The sequence below is a fragment of the Gobius niger genome, assembly GCF_951799975.1.
Source record: "Gobius niger genome assembly, chromosome: 10".
Lineage (NCBI taxonomy): Eukaryota > Metazoa > Chordata > Actinopteri > Gobiiformes > Gobiidae > Gobius > Gobius niger.
In genome coordinates this window covers 6,942,834-6,967,613 of record NC_136861.1, presented here as the reverse complement: position 1 = coordinate 6,967,613, position 24,780 = coordinate 6,942,834, and the positions used below count along the sequence as shown (strand labels likewise).

Sequence of the window (24,780 nt, the reverse complement as noted above, 5' to 3'; positions counted from 1 at the left end):
TCGCTTCCCAGCTGTGCTGCGACCCGACTCCACCCCATCTCCGCCTCTTCCATCCACGGCTTCAACCTGCTGCATCTTCACGGGTCTTTCATACCAGCACCAGTGTCCGGGCTCCAGGGAAGACATCCCTAACTCCAACCTGTCCAACCATACTGACTTCAGTTCTTACATCAATGTCTACCGGTCTACTCGCCAAAAAACTAATATTCTGTTAATAAATCTCCCTAATTGCTGCTTTTGTCTGTCTGAGTCTATCCAGGTTGAAATAGGGTCGACCACTGCAGCATTGCTTCCGCCAAAACCTCATCATAGATTTTTACTGATTTTTCCACTGATCCAAAATCACCTCCTTGTAATTAATATATCAAAAACAACCCCATACATTTGAACCTGGCTCTATCCACAATGAAAAGATTTTGTCAAAGAAAACATGGGCAATTTTAAAGGTGCATTATGCAACTTTTTATGTGGAAAAGAAGTCAATATTTGTGTGTATTTGACCTTGTAGTGACCCAGTGGCTGTATGAATGGTCAGAATGGCACCTTTACTTTCCATCACGGTTGTCTCTACGACCCTCCAGGATCATTGTTTAGAAGGTTTTCACTGCTGAAGGAGCCTCTCACCAGAAAACCTACAAAACAGCTGATCCTGGAGTGTCCTAGAGACCACCGTGATGGAAAGTAAAGGCGCCTTTCCGACCATTCATACAGCCACAGGGTCAATACAAGGTCAAATACACATAAATGTCAATGTTCTTTTTGCATGCAAAGTTGCAAAATGCACCTTTAAGAACTCCTCCTGCTGTAATGGACTTAACTTCTAAATGCTTTCCAAACAATTAACAATTCCACTTTGCAAGAGACAGACAAAACTTTAAAAAAAATACATTAAATAGAAATTTTATTGACAACCATCAGATTTGTGGAATATTTTCATCTTGGGGAGTCCATAAAGGGCCAGCTTTCTTTTACAAATTGAATGTGCGATCAGAGAGAGGATGGATTATATGACGGCGGTTTGGCTAATTTGCATTGACAAGGATCAAACAGCCTTTTATGTTTCTGGACGGTGCCAGCTCGAAATCCTTTACGACAGTGGTCTCAAAACAATCCAGCACCATGACATGATCTTCGTACTATTTCCCGCTTATTAATGAAAATGATGCCCATGAAGGATTTGTTGTACTTACTCCACAAAGCTTTTAGAGGCATGTCAAAATCTGATATGAAAATGTTTAAAATTTAATTCAAGCCATAGCAATTTTTAGCCCATCGCTCGCTCGCACTATAAGCACTATGATGTCTAAATGATTGATGGTAGGCTACCGCTGTCATCTGAAGCTCACAATTCAACCCATTATTCTTGTGTCAGAGCAGCACCACCGCACTGTCCTGTCAAAAAACGTGATTAAATCTCATATACAAGATAGCGGCTTTGTCGATCCATGCCTAAATGTACTATTGATGTCCAAGTAATTCGATATACGCGATATGAAGCTCACTATTCATGTCAGGGCAACGAAATCTTGCTTTTATCAAACATCTTTATAAAACCGGGACTTTGTAGCCTAATGTTTGGTTTGTACTTGGACTTAGATCTCCCTGAAGCTTAAATTATGAAGCAGGAGAAGTGCTATCTCGGTAACACTTAAGATTACAGCCTTTAAGTTCCATGTGTGCACAGGAAACAATAAAGTAACTACACATGCAAGTACTGGTAATTACTAGTGGTGGGTTAATTAATTAATCGCATTTTAATCGAAAACCAAAAACAACAATTTTTTGCACCGAAATTATTCAATAATTAGATAACATGAGAAACATGAGTTCAATGTATTATTGTTAATCTGTATAGTTAATCTAGTAAGAGAGGCAAAGTGCATTTATAGCATTTAGCTTTCAAGTGTTTTAGGAACTCTGATCACTCATGTAACTTGTAGAGTTCATTAAACAGTAATAATAATGCCACATTTATATAAAAGTAAAAAATAAATAAAGCAAAAGGGCCATAAAACAGCCCCTTTAAGTGTTTAACAGTTACTCTAAACAGAAATCAAAGAGCCATTTGTTATCCTGACAAGGGTTAGGGTTGTTGTGGCTCAGAGTGGGCTGGCTGGAGCGTTTGTTTGAGGCTAACGCTAACATTAGCATCGAGGACGTCTCTGTGTTTGAGACTAACGCTAACATTAGCATCAAGGATGTCTCTGTGATTGAGGCTGAACGCTAACATTAGCATCGAGGACGTCTCTGTGTTTGAGGCTAACGCTAACATTAGCATCGAGGACGTCTCTGTGTTTGAGGCTAACATTAGCATCGAGGACGTCTCTGTGTTTGAGGCTAATGCTAACATTAGCATTGAGGATGTCTCTGTGTTTAAGGCTAACGCCAACATTAGCATCGAGGACGTCTCTGTGTTTGTCCAACATGTTTTGCATTGAGATGGTTTTAGACTTGAGTAACTATGGTGGAAGGAGAACTCTTTTTAAATAGAAAGGTTCCGGCTTGGGGGGAAATCGGTGAAATACGATTAATTGCGTTCAAAAAAAATTAATGCGTCAAAGTCCCACCCCTTGTAATTACGCATTAAAGTGCCAGATTAAATGAAGGAGTAAAGTGTAGCAAAGCACACTAGTTTCATAAATTGGAGGAAAATGACTGGACAACTAATGTGCAAATACAACGTACCATATGTGTAACTATACATGTAATCTGTAATCTGGGCTGTAATCTAAAGTGAGACGCTATGTTCTCCTTTATAACTCATTGGACGCCTCTACTTCGTCATTAAATCTATAAAGACTTGCACGTTACATGTGTAATTACTTTCTTGTTGCCTGCACCTACACATGGAACTTGCATAGGCTGTAATCTTAAGTGTTACCAATGAATCAAGCAATGTGTTATTTTGCTTGGCTTTAATGTCTAAATGATTGCTGTTAGCTCACACTAGTGTATGTAGGAGCAATTGCACAAATATATCTTTGTCTGTATGTCAAAAACTGTATCAAAATTCATCCCTGGCATGACGATTTTTAGCCGATCCCTTAAATCCCTGAAAAAAAAACAATGATTTGTATTGGGAAATCCATGCTCTCTGAGGCTGCATGATTCATCCCGAAGTGCCACCATGTTTTTTTTCTTTCTCTGTCAACAATTGATACAAAAATGAATACAATTTGATTCATGGCATTGCAATTTCAAGCCCGTCCCTTTGCTCCGTGAGCACCAATAACAAAAATGTCTAAATGATTAGTTATACCATGCTCTCTGAAGCCCGCGATTCCTTCCAGAAGCACAGGAGCAGTTCCACCATGTTTTTTTGGTGTGTAGGTCAAAAACCTATATAAGATTTAATTCATAAGGCATGGCACGTTTTCAGCTAAGAGCTTTATGAACACAATGTTTAGATGAGACCATTCATTCCACTAAAACAATCGTTAACCCTTTCACAGCATTTCAGCAACAGTTACGTCAGGTATTGGTTGTGTTTGCATTATGAAGCTGCTGAATGACAAAAACGTGAAGAGAAGTGTGTTGAATGTGCGTGCATGTGAGGTCCCCGGCGCCTGAGTGACAGCGCAGAGGCAGAGAGGCGGTCCCTGGTTGGTGCGCGGTGGAGCAGACAGGTGCGTTCCTTACCGTCGCCTTGGTCTCTTTGACTTCCTTCACCGTTTGGCGCCTGGCGGGAGACACCGATCCCGGGGGCTGCGGAGCGAGGCAAGACGGGTCGTCAAAGCTCTCCTCTGTGTCAAAACTGGCCTCCATCATCATTACTGTGAACACTACGGATACTGCGAGTAGTACAAATACTAGTACGAGCTGCTGCTGCTGGAGGAGATGGTGCTACTACTACTGCTGCTGCTGCTGCGGCGTCTGGAGCGAGAGAGACGCTATGAGCGAGAGATGAGGAGCCACTGATGGAGAGAGAGAGGGAAGGAGGGGAGAGAGACAAAGGGATGGAGGAGAAAGAGGTAGAGCAACGGGGGGGAGAGTCAAGGCAGGAGAGGGAGGGAGAGAGATAGAAAGGAGAAAGAGCGAGGGAGAAACATGACAGAGAGATAGAAAGGAGAGAGGGGGAGGGAGAGAGATAAAGTGGTGCTTTGAAGGAGAGAGAGATAAAAAGGAGAGAAAAAAGGAGAGAGAAGGAGAGCGACAGAAAGTAGATAGAGAAAGGAGAGGAGAAGGAGAGAGAGAGAAAGGAGAGAGACAAAGGAATGAGAGAGAAATGAGAGAGACAAAAGGAGGGAGAGAGATAAAGTGGTGCTGTGAAGGAGAGACATAAAAAGGAGAGAGAAAAAAGGAGAGAGAAGGAGAGCGACAGAAGGTAGGAGAGGAAAGGAGAGAGAGAAAGGAAGGAGAGGCAAAGGAGAGAGAGAGAAAGGAGAGAGAGAGGAAGGAGAGAGAGAAAGGAAGGAGAGGGAAAGGAGAGAGAGATGGAGAGAGAGAGGAAGGAGAGGGAAAGGAGAGAGAGATGGAGAGAGAGAGGAAGGAGAGGGAAAGGAAGGAGAGATAGAGGAAAGAGAGAGAGAAAGTAGAGACAGAAAGGAAGGAGAGTGAAAGGAAAGAGAGATGGAGAGAGAGGAAGGAGAGAGAGAAAGGAGTGAAAAGGAAAGCAAGAAAGGAGTGAGAAAGGAGAGAGAGAAAGGAAGGAGAAAGAGGAAAGAGAGAGAAACAAAGGAGTGAGAGAAAGAAACTACACTAAAATAAAAAAGGAGAGGGAGAGAGAAAGGAGAGAAAGGATATGGCGGAAGGAGAGAGAGAGATAAAGGGGTGCTGTGAGGGAGAGATGAGGAGGCACTGATTGAGAGAGAAAGAGAGAAATTGACGGAGAAAGAGAGAAACAAAAAGAGGGAGTGATAGAAAGTCGAGAAAGAGAGAGCGATGGAGAGATGGAGAGGAGAAGAGGGGGGTGGGGGATGGGGAGGGGAACATTTACAGCATCACACCTGTACAAGGGCTGAACATAGAGCTCCCACGGGGCATGTTTCCTGTGCTCATAACATTGCCTTATCTGAACTAGATCTTGAATTAACAGGTAGGATCGGCAATGTTGTTTATCTCCGCAGTTTTTCACCGGATGTTTTGGTGAAAGGTGGGCAAACAGCTGCTTCATCCAGCTGTGTGGCGACGCTTATTCAAATCACTGACCTTTTACAGCGCAAGGGAAGCAATGCTCTGCTTGTGAATATATGGTTTGGCCTACATAGAGGTATTATTATTATTATTATTATTATTATTATTATTATTATTATTATTATTATTATTATTATTGAATAGGTGGATCCAGTTTAGAGGAAATAGTGGATAGAGTGTGGAGAGACTAAACCAGGACCAACCAAGTCTAAACCGGACTAGAACACTGTGTCCTCTGAGGATTTCTGTCAAAAAAAAAGAGAGAAAGTAATCTACTTCATACACAAAGTCTCAGTGGTGATAGTGTCATGTTTCAGCCGCAAATTATCCACAGCTCATGCCACGGACGGTTTTTCAAATACACGGGAAAGAAAGAGAAAGGAGAGGGAGGAGGAGAAAGAGAAAGGAGAGCAAGAGGAGGGGGGGGGGAAAGGGGAGAGAGGAGAAAGAGAAAGGAGAGAGTGAGAAAGGAGGGAGAGAGAGATGTACATGAGGGCTGGGGGAGAGGGGGAGAAAAGGGGGAGAGGGGATAAAGGAGAGGGTGAGAAAGGAGGGAGAGATAGAAAGGAGAGAGAGAGAGAAGAGAGGGAGAGAAAGGTTGGCGTGAGAGAGGAGAGATAACGGAGACAGAGAGAGAGAGAATAGAGAGACAGGAAGGACAGAGAGGGAGGAGAGAGTGATAAAGGAGGGAGAGAGAAGTACATGAGGGCTGGGGGTGGGAGTGAAAAAGGAGAGGGGTAGAAAGGAGAGAAAGAGGAGGGAGAGAGATAGAAAGAATGGAGATAAAGGCTAGAGAGAGAACAAGTGAGAGAGGGGAGAGAAAGGAGAGTGATGAAAAGGAGGGAGGGAGAGGAGAGAGAGCGAGAGAGGAAAGCGAGAGGAGAGGAGAGAAAGGAGGGAGAGAGATGTAGATGAGGGTTGGGGAGGGAGAGAAAAAGAAGAGAGGGGAGAAAGGAGAGATTGAGAAAGGAGGGGGAGAGAGAAGAGAGAGACAGAAAGGACAGCGTGAGAGAGGAGAGAGAGAGAGAGAAAGAAAGAAGAAAAGAGATATAGGACAGAGAGAGAAAGAGTGAGAGAAGAGAGAGCGAGAGAAGAGAGAGAAAGGAGAGTGATAAAAAGGAGTGAGGGAGAGGAGAGAGAGAAATGTAAACAGTACATGGGGGACTGGGGGAGTGAGGGGAGGGAGGGAGGTGTGGCGTGATGTGCCTCTGGTGCAGCTCCTGTCACTGTCAGAGTGAGGCTGCTGTGTCTGATGCATTGGGAACATATTTAACCCTACACATTATAGCAAATATTCAGCATCTTAATATTTGACACTGTACCCAACTTTTCACATTTTCAAATGATTATTTTTTCCAATATGAAGTGAAAACCGCTTTTCGCCCTATGTTGTTTACCATATTGAACAAAAAGGCCAGAGGGAAGCAAAAACATATTTCGATATAGCATCATCTAATATTGCGATACGATATTTCGGGCGATTTATTGCACGGCGTGATTGTAAACCCGAGGTCCTGGCTGAAGCTGGGACAGATTGCCCCCGAAGCGTTGGAGGATGAGTCAAAGAGATGGAAGAGTCACCGTTTCAAAGCCAAAATCTGCATGGACCGAGCTGTCCGTGTGTCACATGTTTACACATCAAGGCCCCGACATGCAGTGATTGCGAAAGGATTCGGCGTCTCCAGGGGTCGTCGTGGAGGCCATTGTGGCGGATAACGATCTGTGCGCAGTGCATTGTCGAGTGAAACAATGTCAGAAATCAGCAGGTCCCACTGGGCTCACGCCAAGATCCACCTGCACACGCATTATTTATGAGGACAGTGACCTGAGAGGGACGAGATTTACGCTGCACCAGGAATAAACCAGGGCCTGACCAAGACAGTGTTTACGCAGGTGTCGAATCTAAGGCTTTTTTATACCCTTTTATTGTCCAAATATAGTGTTTATAATGCCACAAATGCAACAAATCAGTGTATTTTAAGATTTGTAATATTTCACCTCAGGGTAAATTAGACACAGACAACTTAAGCGCAAAAAGTTAATGGACTGAAATCTACTGAATTGTTTAGTAATAGTATTATCATGTTTGTGTTGTTCAGAGGGCTGTTTCATAAAACTCGCTCAGTAAAGCTAGGCTTAGGTTCCACAGCCAGACTTTATGTTAGGCACAGCAAGTCAAGCTGCGATTACTGGGTTTCACCAAAAAGACACATGCTGCGTCCGAAACGAGCAGATGTGCGTCAGCGTCCGCCATGACAAGATGCTTCCGAATTGGGCTGTCAGTTAGGAAGGAGTTAGGAAAAGGAGCCTCGATGCTAACTATCATGGCCACTTTAGCATAGGGACCTCTGGTGCTAACTAACCGGTGATTAGGAGCTATGTGCCATCCCATAAGCCACTGCGCCAAACCCCCCCACCCCCCTCGGCCCCACCCTCGAGTGATTCATGCGCAACCACTGTTGACTGACAGAAGCACATTTAATAATTTTTTTTTTTTAAAGAAGAAGAAGCCAAACTTTATAAAAGTGACAAAATCCATGTTGTCGTCCCCACAGCTCAGTCACATGTCAGTGTTAAAGAGCCGCCTCAGTAAACGGATTAAATGAAGACAGTTTGTTCTTTTGTTTTCATTTAGTAGAAACTTAAGCCACATGGATCATTTGCATAATGTAGCTTTATGAAACAGCTGTTGAGATAAAATAAGGCTAAAGGGAAATGTATGGATCATTTGGATTTTGTTTCTTCTTAAATGTCCTTGTTTGGACACTATATTGTTGTTGGACACTATACAGTAGGGGGCGACATGCACTTTTGTTTGGCCTGCACTCCACCAATAACTTTAAAGAAGAAAAACAGCTGTTGGTGATGTCACTTCCCCTTCCCCTGGGTAAGGACGGACGGATTGTGCAAAATAGCTCTGAAGCTCCAGTTCACTAACTGCACAGAGGTCTAACAGTCGACCCCATGAAAGGTTAAGGATTAGTTGCTAGTGTTAGTGCTTAGAGGCTTTAATTTGATGGTTTCAGACGCAGCCACAGAGCTTGGCTAATGTCACTAATTCAAGACTGGTCCAACTAATGAGCACTTGCCACGTACATAAGCAGACCACACTAACAATCACAGAGTTCATTGAGAAATCATGGCCAACAGTGAACGCGCTGCAGACTTCACAGGCCGCCAGTTTTGATCTATTCCGTTAGCTCCATAGGTGGAGCGCAGGGCTCCAATTACAAGACAGTGAGATCGAACCCAGCTTTGACTTTTTATTGTTTTTCTTGGAAGAACATAAATCGGCGCCTATGAATTTAACGTAGGGCTGCACAATATATAACGAAAAATATCGTATCGCGATATTAGCTGATGCAATATCCGTATCGCGAGAAGCCACAATATATCGCAACATTACCATAGCCTTCATCTGACTGAGATCCACCCATTTTTTTGCTAACTCAAAGTCATGCATAGAAGTCATGTGTAAAAGTTTTAGTTTAACATTTACTAGCTTTGTTAAATTCTACCCTTGTTTTGGTCCTGATTGGGTGTTTTTTAAGTCTTCTTTTGACACAATTTGCTGAAAAAAATGGAACATATCGCGTTTGGTGAAATATTGCAATAATATCGTTATCGCGATATTGCACAGCCGTATCGCATCTCGCAAGTCACTTCAATATCGTGCAGCCCTAATTTAAACACTGTTTTTTTTTTTCTTCCAGGGATTCAAACACATGATAGGAAAAAAAAGAAAACACTCGCCTACCCAAGGCGCTCCATAGTGGTATCTTTTAACAGTACCCAGCTCTACTAAAGGCATCATAAGGTGACGGTGGAGTAGAGCGGGTCGTCTTGTGATCGGAGGATCAGTTCGAATCCCGCAGGTGCACACTGTCGTTGTGTCCTTGGGCAAGACACTTCTCCCACCTTGCCTCCAGTGTCAAGCAGGTAGAAAGGTGCTATATAAATGTGACCATTTACTATGCATTTTTTAATTGAAGCCAAATACCATAGTAAACAATATAAATGCACTTTACTAAACCAGATGTGAACACTCTTTCTTTTTTCTTGATAATCAATATTACAAATGACTTTTTATATCAATGGGCCAGGATTGTTCGCTTGGTAATTTTGGAGGTCCCGGCCTGAAACGTTTGGGAACGCCTGCCCTAAGGGGTTAAATAATCTTGCAACGTAATCATTTTCAAAAGACTTTGGTCTCGTAAGGTCTGAATGACATTTAAGACCATAATTTGATTCAACGATACTCTGAGCTTCAAAGCAACTCTGATAAATCTGTTCACTGACGATGGGAATTCCCTCTAACTGCACCAAACTGAGCCTCGTCCCTGCCCGTTTCCCCTGCGCTGCAACACCTCGGTTTTGAGGAGCACGCGTTCACTCGCTCCCGAAATATATTTGCCTGTTTCGCTGAATTTTTCAGTGGCGCTAAACTAAAGCTGCGGCTGATTGGCCTCCTCTGAGGGAAACGATGAAAACAGCTGAGAGAGAAACAAGCTGTTCAGCGGCAACCGTGGGAGGAGAAGCAGAGAGGGGGGGGCGGGGGAGAGGGGGCGTTCAAGGCTAACGGTGGATCAGAGACACAGGGGGAGAGAGAGAGAGAGAGGGAGGAAGGGGAGGGGGAGGAACCGCAGAGGGAGGGGGGGAGTCATGGTGTTGTTGTTGTTGCTGCTCCGTTGTGTGGCGTGATTCAAAAAGGACCAGCTGACACTCAAACTGCTCCAACGCATCGTTCCCACTCTCACTTTTGTTGCTCTCCTCGTCCCAATCATCTAATAATAACACATTTTACACTTCTCAACATATTCAGACACAAAAGGTACAAGAGCGGCACAATACAGGACACGTCATCCATAAAGAAGCCACAATATTCAGCAAAACTAAGAGTTCTTCCATTTGAAGGAGATTGGGGACTTAAAAATAGGCTACAGATCAGTTTAAATCATGTTTTGCCTAATTTAATTCAATTCTAGTCTTGTTTTAGTCTAGATATAGTATTTTGTTCATGTCTTAGTTTGGCAAATTTATAAAATGCATGTACACTACAGGTAAACTCATTTATTTTCAATTGTCAGGTTCTAGGACGGTTTGCTCTTAAAGGAACAGGCCACCGTTTTTCCATTCTGTGATTCTGTGATATGTTCTGACCTGAGCTTAGACGAGTTGATGCGTACCTGTCTAATCTTTGTGCCCGTGGGAGAGCGTGGTATCTTCCAACTTCACCTCCGTTTGGAGCTATAGATAAAGAGGGCATCACGTCATAGAAGGGGGTGTGGCTTCGCCGAGGGGGAAAATAGAATCTTTTGAGAAACACAATTTTCCACTCCTTTCAGCCATTTTCTGGTGGAATATGAACTTATTTATCACACATGAATGAAGTCAAGTGTAACTCGGGCCCATATGGATATCCTAATGAACAGCAGATTGTTCATTAGGAGTGAAAAAACGGCAGTTGTAGCTCGTGCTAGCTAGCCGTTAGCATTAGCACGATGGTAACATGAAGCATCGTGTTAGCATTCTCCGTTATTTATGTATTTATGGGCTGTTGAACCACTTTGCTCCTCTCCATGTCTTTATATATTTATTTAGTAGAAAACTATATTCATAATTCAGCATTTGTTGAAGTAGTTTTTGAATAATTAAAGAAAGCTTAAATTTTTATCCAAATTGTTTTCCCCCTTAACTGTTTTAAAACATGGCCATACATAGGCGATTCCAGACACGCCGTCTGTATAGGAATACATTGTGAGAGGCCAAATGCCAAATCTTTGGTCGTTTTGCTTGACTGAGCGCACGCGTAAACACCAGACAGTTACACATCAACTCGTCTAAACTCAGGTAAGAACGTATCTCAGAATGGAAAAATGGTGGCCTGTTTCTTTAACATACAAACTCTGAAATCTCCACTTGAATAGTTCCTACAGACTCCAAACTATTCGGTCTTGGACTTAACAATATTTGGAAGGACTTTTAGCCTGACCTTTTGGGCTTTGAACTGCAAAAAACAAGAAATTAGAATTTTTACTGATTTTTCCCAACTAATAAATAGCTTCTTCTTAATAAAAAAAATAAAATAAAACCATACACTTAAACCTTGCACTATCTATTATTTGGATTTTGGCCATGTTCTTTATTATGACAGAAAACTTCACTAGTCACCAATCTACAGAAAAAGTTTCAAATTGTTATCTCTAATTGATCTATCTTTTCCCCCTTTTCACCAGTCCTGAGTGTTGAAAGGAAAACTTGAATTGAAAAAAATTCACAAAACTCAAGACAGTTCCCCTCTATTGCATTCCACTCTAATTTTAGGTAAAGATCTAAAATCTGACCTTAGGAGGGAACATGGCCGTCGTCTTGGTCCCAGCGCTCGCTCCGGTCCCCTCTTCAGTCCCGGTCCGCTCCCTCTCAGAGCGGTGGATCTTCCCATTTGCAGTGTCCCCTCTCCCTGGTCCATATGTCGCCCCTCTGTCCCGCTCTGGGGGAGGATCATGTGACCAGCTCTGGCCGTGGTTCAGAGACACAAGAGCAGGTTTGGGTCCACGCTCGGCCTGGGCTCGGATCAGTCTGTGCTTTTAAGGGGAGACACAGCGGGGCAGAAAATACTCTTTGATATTCAGACTTTGGCCCAATTTGTTCCTGTAACATAATAAACTTTCACTTGAAAACAAATGCCTAATTTTCTTGAATAAAGTAGAATTTTGGACCTGAGACAGTATTTCTCCATAGATATCTTTCGGACAATATAACTTTAACTTTCTCAAAATACGTTTTTCTCACATTATGTTGTGACTTTTGCCTTAAAGTGACAGTCTGTAAGTTTAAGGGTTTTACACATTTAAAGCAGTCCCACCAGCGTGTCCTGGGCCTTCCACAAGCCCTTGTCCCACTAGGACATGCCTGGAACGCCTCCCGCGGGAGACGACCAGGAGGCATCCGAAACAGATGCCCTATAGCCACCTCAGCTGCTCCTTTTGGCGTGAAGGAGGAGCGACTCTACTCCGAGCTCTCGGGTAACTGAGCTCCTCACCCGATCTCGGAGGGTGCGCCCAGCCACCCTGCGAAGGAAACTCATTTCGGCCGCTTGTATTCGCGATCTAGTCCTTTTGGTCATTACCCAAATCTCATGACCATAGGTGAGGGTGGGAAGATAGATTGATCGGTAAATCGAGAGCTTTGCCCCCGGACTCAGCTCCCTCTTCACCACGACAGACCAATACAGCGACCGCATCACTGCTGACGCCGCACCGATCCGTCTGTCGATCTCACGCTCCATCCGCCCCTCACTCGTGAACAAGACCCCGAGATACTTGAACTCCTCCACTTGAGGTAAAACTCCCCACTGACCTGTAGAGGGGAAGCCACCTTTTTCCGGTGGAGAACCATGGCCTCAGATTTGGAGGTGCTGATCCCCATCCCGCACGCTACACACTCGGCTGCAAACCGCCCCAGAGCGTGTTGAAGGTCCTGCCGGTCTACCAATCCAGGGGCACTGTCCCCGACCGTCACGCGATGTTGCAGAGACGTGTCAGCCAAGACAGTCCTACAACATCCAGAGACTTTAGGTACTCAGGGCGAATCTCATCCACCCCCGGAGCCCTGCCACCGAGGAGCTTTTTCACCACCTCGGTGATTTCAGCCTGGGTGATGGACGAGCCCACCTCAGAGTCCCCGGTCTCTGCTTCCTCATCGGAAGAGGTGACGGTGGGATTGAGGAGGTCCTCGAAGTACTCCTTCCACCGCCCGACAACATCCCCAGTCGAGATCAGCAGCCCCCCACCCGCACTGTAAACAGTGTTGGTGAAGCACTGCTTCCCCCTCCTGAGGCGCTGATCTGCCTGGATCTGCAATTTGATTTGAACGTAAACATTGAATAGTAATATTTTTTCTCCCTTCCTTTGCTGATCAAAATCAATAATCAGAGTTCTTGGTGCCATCCCTTTGACCAATGAGACAAGATTCCCTGTAAACCTACTTACTGTTAACATTTCTTTCTCTCCTCATTTTGCAAAATAGGACTAGCTTTCAGGTCCAGTCAGGAGGGTGGGACTTGACAGTTTGTTTTCAACATTTCTTTCTCTCGTTTAGCAGTCGGCTAACAGTGGACTATAGGCTAATACTTGAAAATAAGGCAATCTGATCTTTTCACATGAAGTCCCCAAAGGAGCTTCACAAGGAAAGAGGCACACACTCCAAATTCATGGAGGAAAAAGGATCGGACAAAACTTGATGGGAAACAAAAGGGTCAATTTCAGCCAAAACTGCAACGGACTATGTTTAAGTCCTATAAAATAAAATAAAATGTATGAACTAAAGTAAAAAATGCTCATGTCATGCCAAGAAATTTACATTCAATGCAGTTTGAATCTAAATGAAATACTTTTCAATGAAATTAAAGGCATTGACTTTGGCACAAGTCACTTCTTAAGGCTTTTAATGCCACAGAAACCCTGATCTTTGTTGCCGATACATGAAATATGAAGCCTAGGTTTAAGTTCTACCTGGGAGACCAATTTAGCATCACCTCCAGCCAATGTTCGTATCTGCAAGGGTCACACCTTCACCTCAGCCTATCAACGCAAAGACACACCTTCATAGCAGCCAATCATTGCCCTCGGTTTTGCATTTAAGCCTCTGGCATTCATGGCCGTTCGCTTCCCAGCCGTGCTGTGACCCACCTCCGCCCCATCGCCTCTTCAATCTACAGCTCCCCCTGCTGCGTCCTCCCAGGCCTCTCTTACCACCACCAGTGTCCATGCTCCGGGGAAGACATCTCCAACTCTAACCTGCCCATCCATTCTAAATTCAATTCATATATCTGATGTCTACTGCCGGGGTCTGATGGGCAAAAATATACATATGTCTATAAATCTTTCAAACCGTGTTTTTGTCTCAGTCTATCCAGGACAAGTCGAGTTAAACTTAGCCCTATCCATTCTTCAGATAAAGTAGATATCAGATGCTTTTACACATTATAGGCCTTGAAAGAACACTTGCAAAATACTATTCTCTCATATTTCTTTCAGTAATCAACAGAAAACGTTTCAAATGGATTATTCTAAATGTATTTATTTTTGACTAATGTTTTTATTCACAGCTGCCCTGGGTCAGACTGGTGCAAGTGTAGCTGCCCGTCTGTGTCCAGGATGTCTCCAAAACTCAGACGGCAGAGGGCGAGACGCCGCCCCCACTGCTCAAGTCACTTATGTAGATTTCCCGGTGCAGAAAATGAACGTTGACAGTAAAGCGCATAAGCTTCAGTCTGAATCGCGTTAGGGCAGATTAAATTGAGGCTGATCCGCTCCGAGCTGCGGAGTTCACACTGCTTTTGTGTCGCCGTTCACATGTGAAAAGAGAGAAGGGAGAAAGAGACGAGAGAGTCACAAGTTCAAATCCCAGCTCTAAGAGTTCATTGTTTGTCTCACGCAAAGTCTCTGATATGGAATTCACAACAAGGCATTAGGTAAAACATTTATTTGAAATCATCTTCAGTCCAAACAACAATAACAAAAGGCACAACAAAAAGCAATAATTTACTTTATTTACAGATAAAGTTTGTGGATAATGAACTGCTATTGTTTTTTTGGTTTGTCGTCTCATCCCAGCCCCCAACGGGATCCTGCTAAAGTGGCTTGTTTTAGTTTTCAGGGAACATATTATGCAGAATCGACTTCTGTGAGCTCTTAAGTTGGTTGTGGTGGTTTCCTGTGTCGTTCGGGTCAGTGCTTCGTTTCTAAATTAGTCATTTCAGGAACACTTTAGGACTGATGTGATGGGCTCCGGGAAACAGGTCAAAACAGTTAGCGGAACGTTCTCATTAAAGACCATTATATCATCTCAAATCTTTGCCAGATCCGACAAAATAGTTCTCGGATCCTTCACTCTGAAAAACTGAAAGATGGATGAACGTGTTTCCCCCAAACGGGAAATCAAACTACGCACTGTTTAGGGAACTTAGCAAACTCTCCATCAGACCAACAAACTCAGGACTCGCCCACTGTCAAATATTATAGTACTTATAATAAATTCAGGTGCACAAAATTTAAAATCTGGTTCTGATATGTTTTGATATTTGTATCAAAAATATATCGTATGCAAATGGTCCTGTGGTCTGGAAATGTCCTTTTGCCCCGTCTAAGGTACCGCGAGGAGTACCCAGGAAGAGCTCAGACCTGCTCTCACTCCACTGTCTCAAGAAAAGAAACACATGCAGAGCTGCTGAAATAAAATGTTTATCTTCAGGAGAAGCCTCATTTTCAAGTTTCCAAGGCGATGGCACAAGGCGAGATCAGTCAGAGTTTGTCTGTGGCAAGGGCGTAGGTTTGGTGTCACTATTGGTGGTGAAACATCCGACATAAATAAACGTGAAATATCGCGTGTTTCCGTCGGACACGTAAATGTAATAAGGCATAAACAGACAGAAGCTCTGTTGCAACCTGAAAATATGAATATCTCGTCCTCTCCCGAGCCTAAAGTGCCACATCAGAGTCAAGTCCTTGTGAAAGATCAAACAATGTGAAGATCTCCACATGAAGTTGGAGGGGACTTGACCATCCTGAAATATTGGTCCCCACACAAACCTGAGCCCATCTTCTGAGGTGGCCATCCTTTGGACCAAAAGGCTCTTATTTGTGCTTTGTAAATGAGGACTTAGTTTATGTCAAACCAGGTGCAGCCACAAGACGCTGCTGCTTCCCCAGAGCCAGAACAGTGAGTAAGACTACAGCAGAATGGTTACATTCGGGTAGTGTAATGTGCATTGAGAGGCTGGAACAGGAAAGCTACCGGTAACTCTCTACCCTAACTCTCCAGCCCTTTCTAAGTCGCTCATAAAACTTTCTACATTTATACAGATTTTCATTTTCTTTTTGTTCTTAAAAGGAACAGGCCACCATTTTTCCATACTGAGATATGTTCTTGCCTGAGCTTAGACGAGTTGATGCGTACCTGTCTGGTCTTTGTGCGTGCGCTCAGTCACGCAAAAATGACCAACGATGTTGTAAGCATTTGGCCTCTCACAATGTATTCCTATAGCTCCAAACGGGGGTGAAGTTTGGAACAAGCTCTTCCACGGGCACAAAGACCAGACAGGTACACATCAACTCATCTAAGCTCAGGTAAGAACATACATCTCAGTATGGAAAAACGGTGGCCTGTCCCTTTAACACGCTGAACCTGAGAATCTGCAAACATTTGGGTCAATATAGTAAATTATAAGCACAAAACTCAAGTGATTTTCTTTGAAATATCATCATGGCCACTAATTCACCTGGGTGAACTCCCCCAAAGTCTCGTTTTACACAAGTGTCTTTGAAGAACAAGTAGCTCTCTGAGTAAAAAAAGTTGAATATCACTGGGCTTGAAAGTAAGTTCTTCTCAGGTTATGAATACGCTAAGCCTGACTGTAACACTAAACATAAACAACGCCTTTGTTTAAGACACATGGTTTTGTCTTACTTAACTTCAATAACATAAATGTTTTCAGTTCAAAATGTTCAGAACGAAAAGAAACTACGTCCAAACTACTTATCAAGCGGATGTAGAAACGTGAAAAGCCTTTGGTGAGGACCCAACCCTTTTTATACTTTTTAAAGCTCATTAAATCAAGCTACAGATTAGATATTAAAATCCCTCACGCATTTTTAACTGCAAGACTGGAAAGTTAGGAGCCGTAGGAGCTGCTAAAGTGGAGATGTGGAGAGTGGAGAAAAAACTAATTTAGCGAAAATGAGCCCAAAGGTTTTGTAACTTCTACTAAACTAACTAAAACCTTCGCCTTTAGGGTTTTTTCCACACGCACACATTGGTTCAAGTTTTAAGACATAAAAAATAAAGTTTGCTGAGGTGCTCAAAGCTATAATTATGCATGATATGTCAGCAGGGGACAGTAGAACGTGTCCCTCTCTCAGATGTGAGCAGGATCCTGTGTCCATTATGTAGTATTTTCATTAGAAACATCCAGAAAAAGAGAAATCCAGAAATGTTACACCTGTCACTACGTCCAGCAGGTGTCAGTGTTTGCTGCTGTACTTCCTCATGTGCGACGCGATGGAGCTGCTGATCTCGGGGCTCCTCTTGTTCTGACCGTAATACTCCACGAACTCCCCGTCCGGCCCCACCAGGTACATGATGATGGTGTGGTCCACCTGCAGCCACAGAGAAACAAGCCGTGATCGAGCTGTTTGTAGTGTAATGAGCAGAAGCATAGGGTTATTAACCTCTTAACCAAGTGCATTTTCTACAGTTCAGCTTTACCCAAATGTAAAAGGCTGCATATAGGCCAGTGTAATGCCTCATTTGAAAGCAAAGACCTACAAAACACATCTAAATGAATCCTTTCCCTCACGTTGTTGTGACCTTTTTGACATTGCGTTTTCGTCACAATTTTTGGGTAAAGCCAAACTGGAGAAAATGTGCTTGGTTCAGGTGTGGGTTAAGAGGGTAAAGGTCATGACCCCATTTGATTCTAGTACTGGTAGTGAAATCAAACGCAATTCATCCTCCTACAGAATATTGTTAAAGCAGATATTCATGAAGAAAAGTAAAGTTCTTTTTTATATCAGTTGTGAACTCGTACAGCAGTTGCTGAAATTGCTGTTGCTCCACAAAAGCAGCTTTTAAACTTATCCCTATGAAGATCTGGGTTAAGTCTGGAACAAAACTAACACAGAGTAGCAGAAAGTCACATTCAGTGATGTTTAGTTCAATGCCCCAATGCAATGTTTATAAGGCTGGACAATATATCGCAAAAATATTGCGATACTACGGGATATTTGTATATATATTTGCATTATATTCACAAGTAGCCACAATATATCGCAACATCATAAATTCTTTTGCAAACTCAGCCAAAAACAAATAATGAACAGAACTTAGAAAATAAAAGTTCAGTTTTAGTTAAACTTTTCTTGTTTAGTTCAATTTTATCCTCGTTTTGATCCTGATTTTTTTATGACTTCTTCTAACTGAAAAACATGCGATTTGTGTTTAATTTGAATGGAACATGTTGTGTTGAAACGGTTTGTTAAATATCGCAATCATATTGTTATTGCACTGCTTATATTGCACTGCTGTATCACACATCAGTGACTTCAATATTGTGCAGTAAATGTTTATGATGCAACAAATGACATAAACATGCAAAATTATTACTTCCAATTTTGTTAACAATGAAATATGGTTTTAATATTTTCAATTAACTTTTGGAGTAACACAAGTTGAGCAATGTCATTATTTCCAAATAATTACGGCTGGGCAATTAATTGAATCTTAATCTAATCGTGATTTTAATAAATCTGGAAAAAACATGGATGGCGCTGCTCCTTTGCAGATTTTTGTGTTGTTGTGAGGGGAGGCTGTACTGTAGTGTGGAGTTTGTTTTTGCTGATGAGTTAACTGCGGTTTTCAGTTTGGCCACAGCATCTGTTTACATGCTCGTCTAGGATTTACTTTATGTGTAAACAAAGCAATATTACTTTAAAAAACACCAGATTTTGCTGGATTAATAAAGACACTCACGATGTAGTCGTTGTCCTCGTCCTTGGGGCCCTGGCTGTAGTAAACTCTGTAGGCGCGAGACACCTGCTCTATCTGCGGCACTGAACCCGTCAGACCCAGCAGCTTCGGAGAGAACTCTGCAAACACGACACCGGCGTCACTAGAGGAGAAGATCTGCAAATACAACTCCCCTGACGCTCTTCACATGCAGTTCAATGAGAAATCCCCCAAAACAGAGACCGGAGAACTGGGATGCAGATTTTCTGCCTCAAACGTGGAACACACTGCCCCCTGCTGTTACATCACTGTCATCGGTAAACCCTTATATCATGCTAACTAACTCCCTCTTAACTAAAAAAAAAAAACATTTAAAAGGGTTAAGAGATGCATGCAAAAAGAAGTGGGAAAAACATCAATGTATGTCGCAGATGAGGCCAAATCTAAAATTCTGCAAGGGTATGTAAACACTTGAGCACAACTACATATGGATCGGACTCTAAAGCCGTAAAAAGTGTCTTCAGTGTGTCTTCAGTGTGAGGTCAGTGCGAGGTCAGTACCTTTGACATAAGTCGCCATGGCCTCGGCAGTGTCCCTCTCGGGGTCGATGGTGATGAGGATCGGCGTCAGGTTTGGAAGAGAGCGGATGTCGTCTAGAACAGGAAAAACAGAATGACTCTGTGGGACCAGAGGAATTATGATTTATTTATTTTTTTCAGCTGCAGGGGCTGGTGTTTTTATTTTATTAAGAACATGTACAATAGGTTTGGATGAATGATGTCTGTGCGTGTGTGAATAGTGGTGAGCAGTGAGTTTCTTTCTTTCTTTCTCTCTTTCTTTCTCTCTTTCTCTCTTTCTCTCTTTCTCTCTTTCTCTCTTTCTCTCTTTCTTTCTTTCTTTCTTTCTTTCTTTCTTTCCAAAAGGTGGAGCTGTGGGGCTACAATCGACAGAGAAACAACAGGTACTCCCTTAACCTCTTGACTCCCACCTGAACCGAGCACATTTCCTCCAGTTTGACAACTCTGTAAGCTTCTTGGAAAGTGTCGAAATAGTGAGAAAAACGAGAAGACAGCAAAGAAATCACAACAAAAAAGCAACAAAAATGTGATAAAAAAAAAAAAAGTGTGCCAAAAAAGTGACCAAAACAAAACAAAAAGTGGCAAAAAAGCCCCCAATTTTAGATGAAAAAGAACGTGAAAAAAGTGACGACAACACAGCAACACCGCGAGGAAAAACATCAGTTTGGATCAGTTTAGCAGGTCTTAGCTTTCAAATGAGGCGTTACACTGACCTATAGCTGTAAGCGCCAGTCTTTTAGATTTGGGAAAAGCCAAACTGGAGAAAATGCAATACTCGGTTAAGGGGTTAAAATATTAAATGATTTTAAATGAAACTATAAATATTCTGAATTCAGGAATATTAACAACTAGTGCTGTCAATCCATTAAAATATTTATCACATTTTTATCTGTTCTAAAAGTCCCTTGAACTGACTCTGTGCACAACTTCAAATCCTTACAACGCTGCCCAAGAAGTGACTTCCTGTTTCGATCCAGCACGCCAAAATAAAAGCACCATCTTACTCATTAGTTCAACTTTCTTTCTGCCTAACTATTAACAGACAAAACACTTAAAATGTGTGTATTTAATAAATATTCTTGTAATGTTGCAAGTACCTGCTGAACTGATCAATGAGATGAGCTGTGTGCTTTTATTTTGGCGTGCTGGATCGAAACAGGAAGTCACTTCAGCGTTGTTATGATTTGAAGTTATGCACACAGTCGATTATCATTTTAACACCCTCTCCAACATGGAAAGGTGACAACGCTTGCTTTGTGCTGCACCTTAGACTCGTCCGTTTCGTTCAAATGACCTCAAAAATACGTAAAGTTGACGGCTCATCACGAGGCCAAAGCTCATAAAAAACTACAAGTTCACTGAGGTCACAAAGAGCCACAGATCTGCAGGATCTGAGCAAACTTGCTCCTCACCGATCTCGTCCACCACCTCGATCATCTTCTCCAGCTCGTCGGGGCAGATGTCGGGGCAGTGGGTGAAGCCGAAGTAGATGAGCACCCACTGGCCCAGGAAGTCCTCGCTCCGCACCGCTTTGTTGTTGTGGTCGATCAGAGAGAAGGGGCCCCCCAGCGCCGGCCGACCCATGGACCTGGTCCGCTCCCTCTCGATCACTGGAGGAGCAGAGTTAGATCAGCACATGCGCCACGAGTCCGAGAGAAGATTAATCTACACAAACTGAGCCAGTCCAGTCCAGTGTCATGCAGCTACAAAAATAAAATAAAAAATCGAATATAAAAGCGCAACAATGGCTGTGGTTTACTCACTTTCTTCTTTCTCCTTTTTGAAGTACTTCATTGCTCCGAGGAGAGTGCTCCCTATGGCAAACGTGATGGCGAGAGACTTCCAGGTCACCGGCTTGTGGAATACACAAAATATATATATTAAATCATATTATATTATTTCACAATGCGAAGCCATGATATATGTGTTTTTTTTAAGTAAACCAAGTGTTGCATATCAATTACATATTTAATTTAACCCCTTAAAAAGGTCTAGATGAAAGTTGGCCATTTTATACTCACTACTGCCACCTCAGGCCATATGTGTAACTGCACCTTCTATAATAAGTTAAAAAATAGGTCCAAAAAAAGTGACGACAACTCGACAAAAACTAGGTCTGCAACTAACAATTATTGTGTAATCCATTCTTTTTACGATTAATCGATTGGCAGTGAATGGTGTACGAACATTTTATTTGTTCACATTTTTTTAATCACATGATGCTAAAGTGGCGCCGCTTGAGGACGTGTTGATGGAGTAAACTTGAAGTGAATGTTTGTTGGAGCCTCTTCGTGCTAATTCTGCTTCTGATTGGATTAGACACAAACAGTGTGTGTAGTGTTTTGTACATTGTAAATTTCCTGAATATCCAACTATAAAAACAAAGTAGGTTTTCATCAATAATACTACATTTTCACGTATTTTTTGCTCTATTTGAGTCTGTGTGAACCAAAAAACAATTAATCGATGACTTAAATAGCTGTCGACAATTTCAATAATCGAGTAGTCGTTTCAGCCCTAACAAAAAACGCTTCAAAAATGTGACAAAAACACGATGACGACGTGACAAAAAAGTTGCAGTCACATTTGTAGATCTTAGCTTTCAAATGAGGCATTACACTGTTAAAGTTTAACTGGAGAAAATGCACCTGGTTCGGTGAGGGTTAAGAACATAATTTGCTGGGTTGCAGGTGACACGTTCTAAAGGCCTATACTATTATATAGAGGGAAAATTATTTTGTTTTTGAGGACATTTTTGGTCTTGTACAGAGAGATCACGGACCCAGTGACTGATATTAATGATATATTTTTTAATTAATATATTTTCTTTTTAGCTACGACTTGTGAAAGTGTAATGCTGTTAATAGGAAAAACTGGCTCCTCCCCCCGCTGGGTCCGATGACATCATCATATTCTAGAACCTGCATCCCACCAATATTAGAGCGTACAAAGGAAACGCTGTTATCATAATGTAAACAGAGTCAGAGGCTGCACTCACCCCTGTCCTCTTAGGCGGGTCCGACGAAGGCCTGGCGTAGTTTCTGTGAAACTGAAGCCGGACGCTCTCACTCAGCTGCAGCAAAGAAACACACAAGATATAAACTGTTCTCTAAACTGTCAATAACAAAACAATCTTTTTTATGAGACAAAAAAAAAACAAGGATAGTGCCTTTATAGTTCACTGGAAATATAAATTAAGATGAATATTTTTTCACTTCCTTATTGAACACGAGGTGAGTGTAGAGAGTAGGATATATATGATGCAACAACATTGTTTTATTCTACATTGTGATTCTTTGACTCTCAGTCCAGAAAGTTGAGTGTTGTGTTTGGAATGAAGATGATTCATGTCCGTTCCTTCAATAGAGTTCGGGAAAGTCTACAGTTACCATGGAGATCGGCCATCTTTGCAGCTGTTAGCATACATTTCCATTAACATTAGCTAAAAGCAGTATAAAAAGTGGAGAAAATAGCCGTGGAACAACTCCGTTAGCGGCTGAGTTACTGCTGGTAAATACATCTAACTCACTGTGGTGTCCAAGTGTTTTAATGTGAACAATAACTCCAGTAATTTAACTTCTAAAATCTCCATTAGTTTACAATTGCTGCTAATCCCATAATGCTTAGCGATATGACGTCACATTCCCGAACTCAATAACTACAGCTTTGCAACGATGCTGAACTAAGAGGATATTATGAGCAAGTCCCACGTATGTTTTTATATATAAACTAATGTTGAGTGGTTCCCAAACTTTTTTGTCTTGCGGTACCCCGTAGTCTTTCATTTCTACTCGAAGTCCTCCTAATCATCAGGGTGCCCCCAGTTATGTAGAAAATTATCAATTAAACCCAGATTTATTACAGATTGGAGGTTAGCACTCGGGCCATAGAAGGTCCCGGGTTCAATTCCCACCTAGAGGAGCATTCCTGTGTGGAGTGTGCAGGTTCTCCCGTGTCTGCGTAGGTTTCCTCCTACTAAAAACACGTACAATAGGTTCCCCTCTGGGACCAGGACTCCCCTATAGAAGAGATTCTTAATCTCTGTGGTACTTTCCTGGTTAAATAAATGAATAAATGGGTATATAGGCTAACTACTGTGCCTTCAATGTTGCATTACACTGAAATGCAATTCAGCTCTTTTCTTTTTGATCTGTTTTCAAGGCTTGTCCTCGTGTCACCTGAACTCAAAGTGAAAGACACGCGTTACTTGGACGTTACGAAACTTTATTGATTAAAATGTAGGCCAACTAATCCACAAACTCGACTTATTGATCCGGTATCCTCGAAATAACGGCGCAGGTCCGTTTACCGATAAGGAATGCAGTGTTATGTGATGGCGGTGCTGGGGCTTCAGTCTCACCGAGGGGCAGTTCACTCCGGCGGGCAGCGGTCTCAGCCCCGCCCGGGACACGGCGCACAGAGCCCGGGCTGCGGGGCTGTGGAGACATCGGTGTAAACTTCTCCCGTGGACGTGGTTCCACCTGAGGAGGACCAGGCTCAGAGACATGATGTCGGGACCTTCAGAGCGGCGCTTCTGTAACCAGGAAGCGGCTTACAAAACGTGAGGACCAGGCGCCGGGTCCCCGCTGGTCCCAGATCAGTCCGTGGTCGCGTGCGTTCAGGGGAGAAGGGGGAGAGAAAACGTCATCGCGCTGGTCCCAGATCAGCGTCGGGACAGAGGAAGTGACGGACGCCAGTGCAGGGGTCACGTGGTTTGTGTGGAGAGGTCTGCCTCCTGCTGGAGACAACTGGAGCTGCGTTTGAGAGACGTTTATATTTGAGAATGACCTGCCAGTGTGTTAACCTCTTAACCCCCGCTTTAACCGAGCACATTTTCTCCAGTTTTAACGCCTCATTTGAAAGCTAAGACCTATGAAACTCATCTAAACTTCTTCTTTGTTTGTTAATCACATTTTAGTTGAAATTTGCCACGTTTTTGTCACGTTTTGCCGCTTCTTTGTTGCTTTTTTGTAGCTGTTTTTCCACATTTTTGCCATATTTTGTCTCATTTTTGTCATGATTTTGTTGCTTTTTTCCCAACATTTTTGACACATTTGTGTCGCTTTTTTGCCACATTTTTGTGGCTTTCTTTTAAATCTTTTTTTTTTTTTTTTTTTGCAAATGTTTTTGTCATATTTTTGTCATGATTTTGTTGTTTTTGTTTGTTTTGTCAATTATACAATCAAATATATTTTCCAACTACAGCTACAATCCCGTGTGGCCTGTTTACACGCATGAGACCCATGTATGTTCATTAACATGCACTGTCCTGACCAAATAAACCAATAAATAAAACAATAGGTGTGTTTAAGATGAAGTGCGCCTCGCCTCGATTCCAGACGAGACCAGGCGGTGGCGTCAGAGGGCGGAGAAAGGCGCCTCTAATCAAGGCAGACACATCTCAGCCCCGAGAACAGAGAGGAGCCTCAGATCACGCAGCGTCTCGCGTTTGTTAGAAAGAGTTGGGAATAAAACTATTTTAAAAGTTTGTGAACACATTTCTGCTTCTCCCACACACCAGACAGACGCCTCATCACTACAGCAAAAATAATAGACTCTCCAC

At 42.7% G+C, this 24,780-nt stretch overlaps 2 protein-coding genes across 3 annotated transcripts in view; both read right to left on the bottom strand.

The window, feature by feature from the left end:
- gas7a (growth arrest-specific 7a) overlaps positions 1-11,562 on the bottom strand; it is a 37,309-nt gene extending 25,747 nt beyond the window's left edge. The window contains exons 1-2 of one of the 2 annotated variants that reach the window (XM_079564561.1): positions 11,478-11,562; positions 3,640-3,873 (exon numbers count right to left, since the gene is read on the bottom strand). In XM_079564561.1, coding sequence (XP_079420687.1) covers positions 3,640-3,771 — 132 coding nt within the window. In that variant the 5' untranslated portion in view covers positions 3,772-3,873; positions 11,478-11,562. The remainder of the gene's footprint in view (positions 1-3,639; positions 3,874-11,477) is intronic. The other variant, XM_079564560.1, reaches the window with a different exon arrangement.
- A 5,364-nt stretch (positions 11,563-16,926) lies between these two features.
- sco1 (synthesis of cytochrome C oxidase 1) lies at positions 16,927-23,789 on the bottom strand. The gene is made up of 7 exons (XM_079564846.1): positions 23,578-23,789; positions 22,216-22,290; positions 20,981-21,071; positions 20,630-20,827; positions 19,200-19,292; positions 18,664-18,779; positions 16,927-17,291 (listed from the first exon to the last, which is right to left on the bottom strand). The coding sequence occupies exons 1-7, from the start codon at positions 23,722-23,724 to the stop codon at positions 17,157-17,159; spliced, it is 855 nt and encodes a 284-aa protein (XP_079420972.1). The 5' UTR covers positions 23,725-23,789; the 3' UTR covers positions 16,927-17,156.
- Between the last annotated feature and the right edge of the window lie 991 nt (positions 23,790-24,780).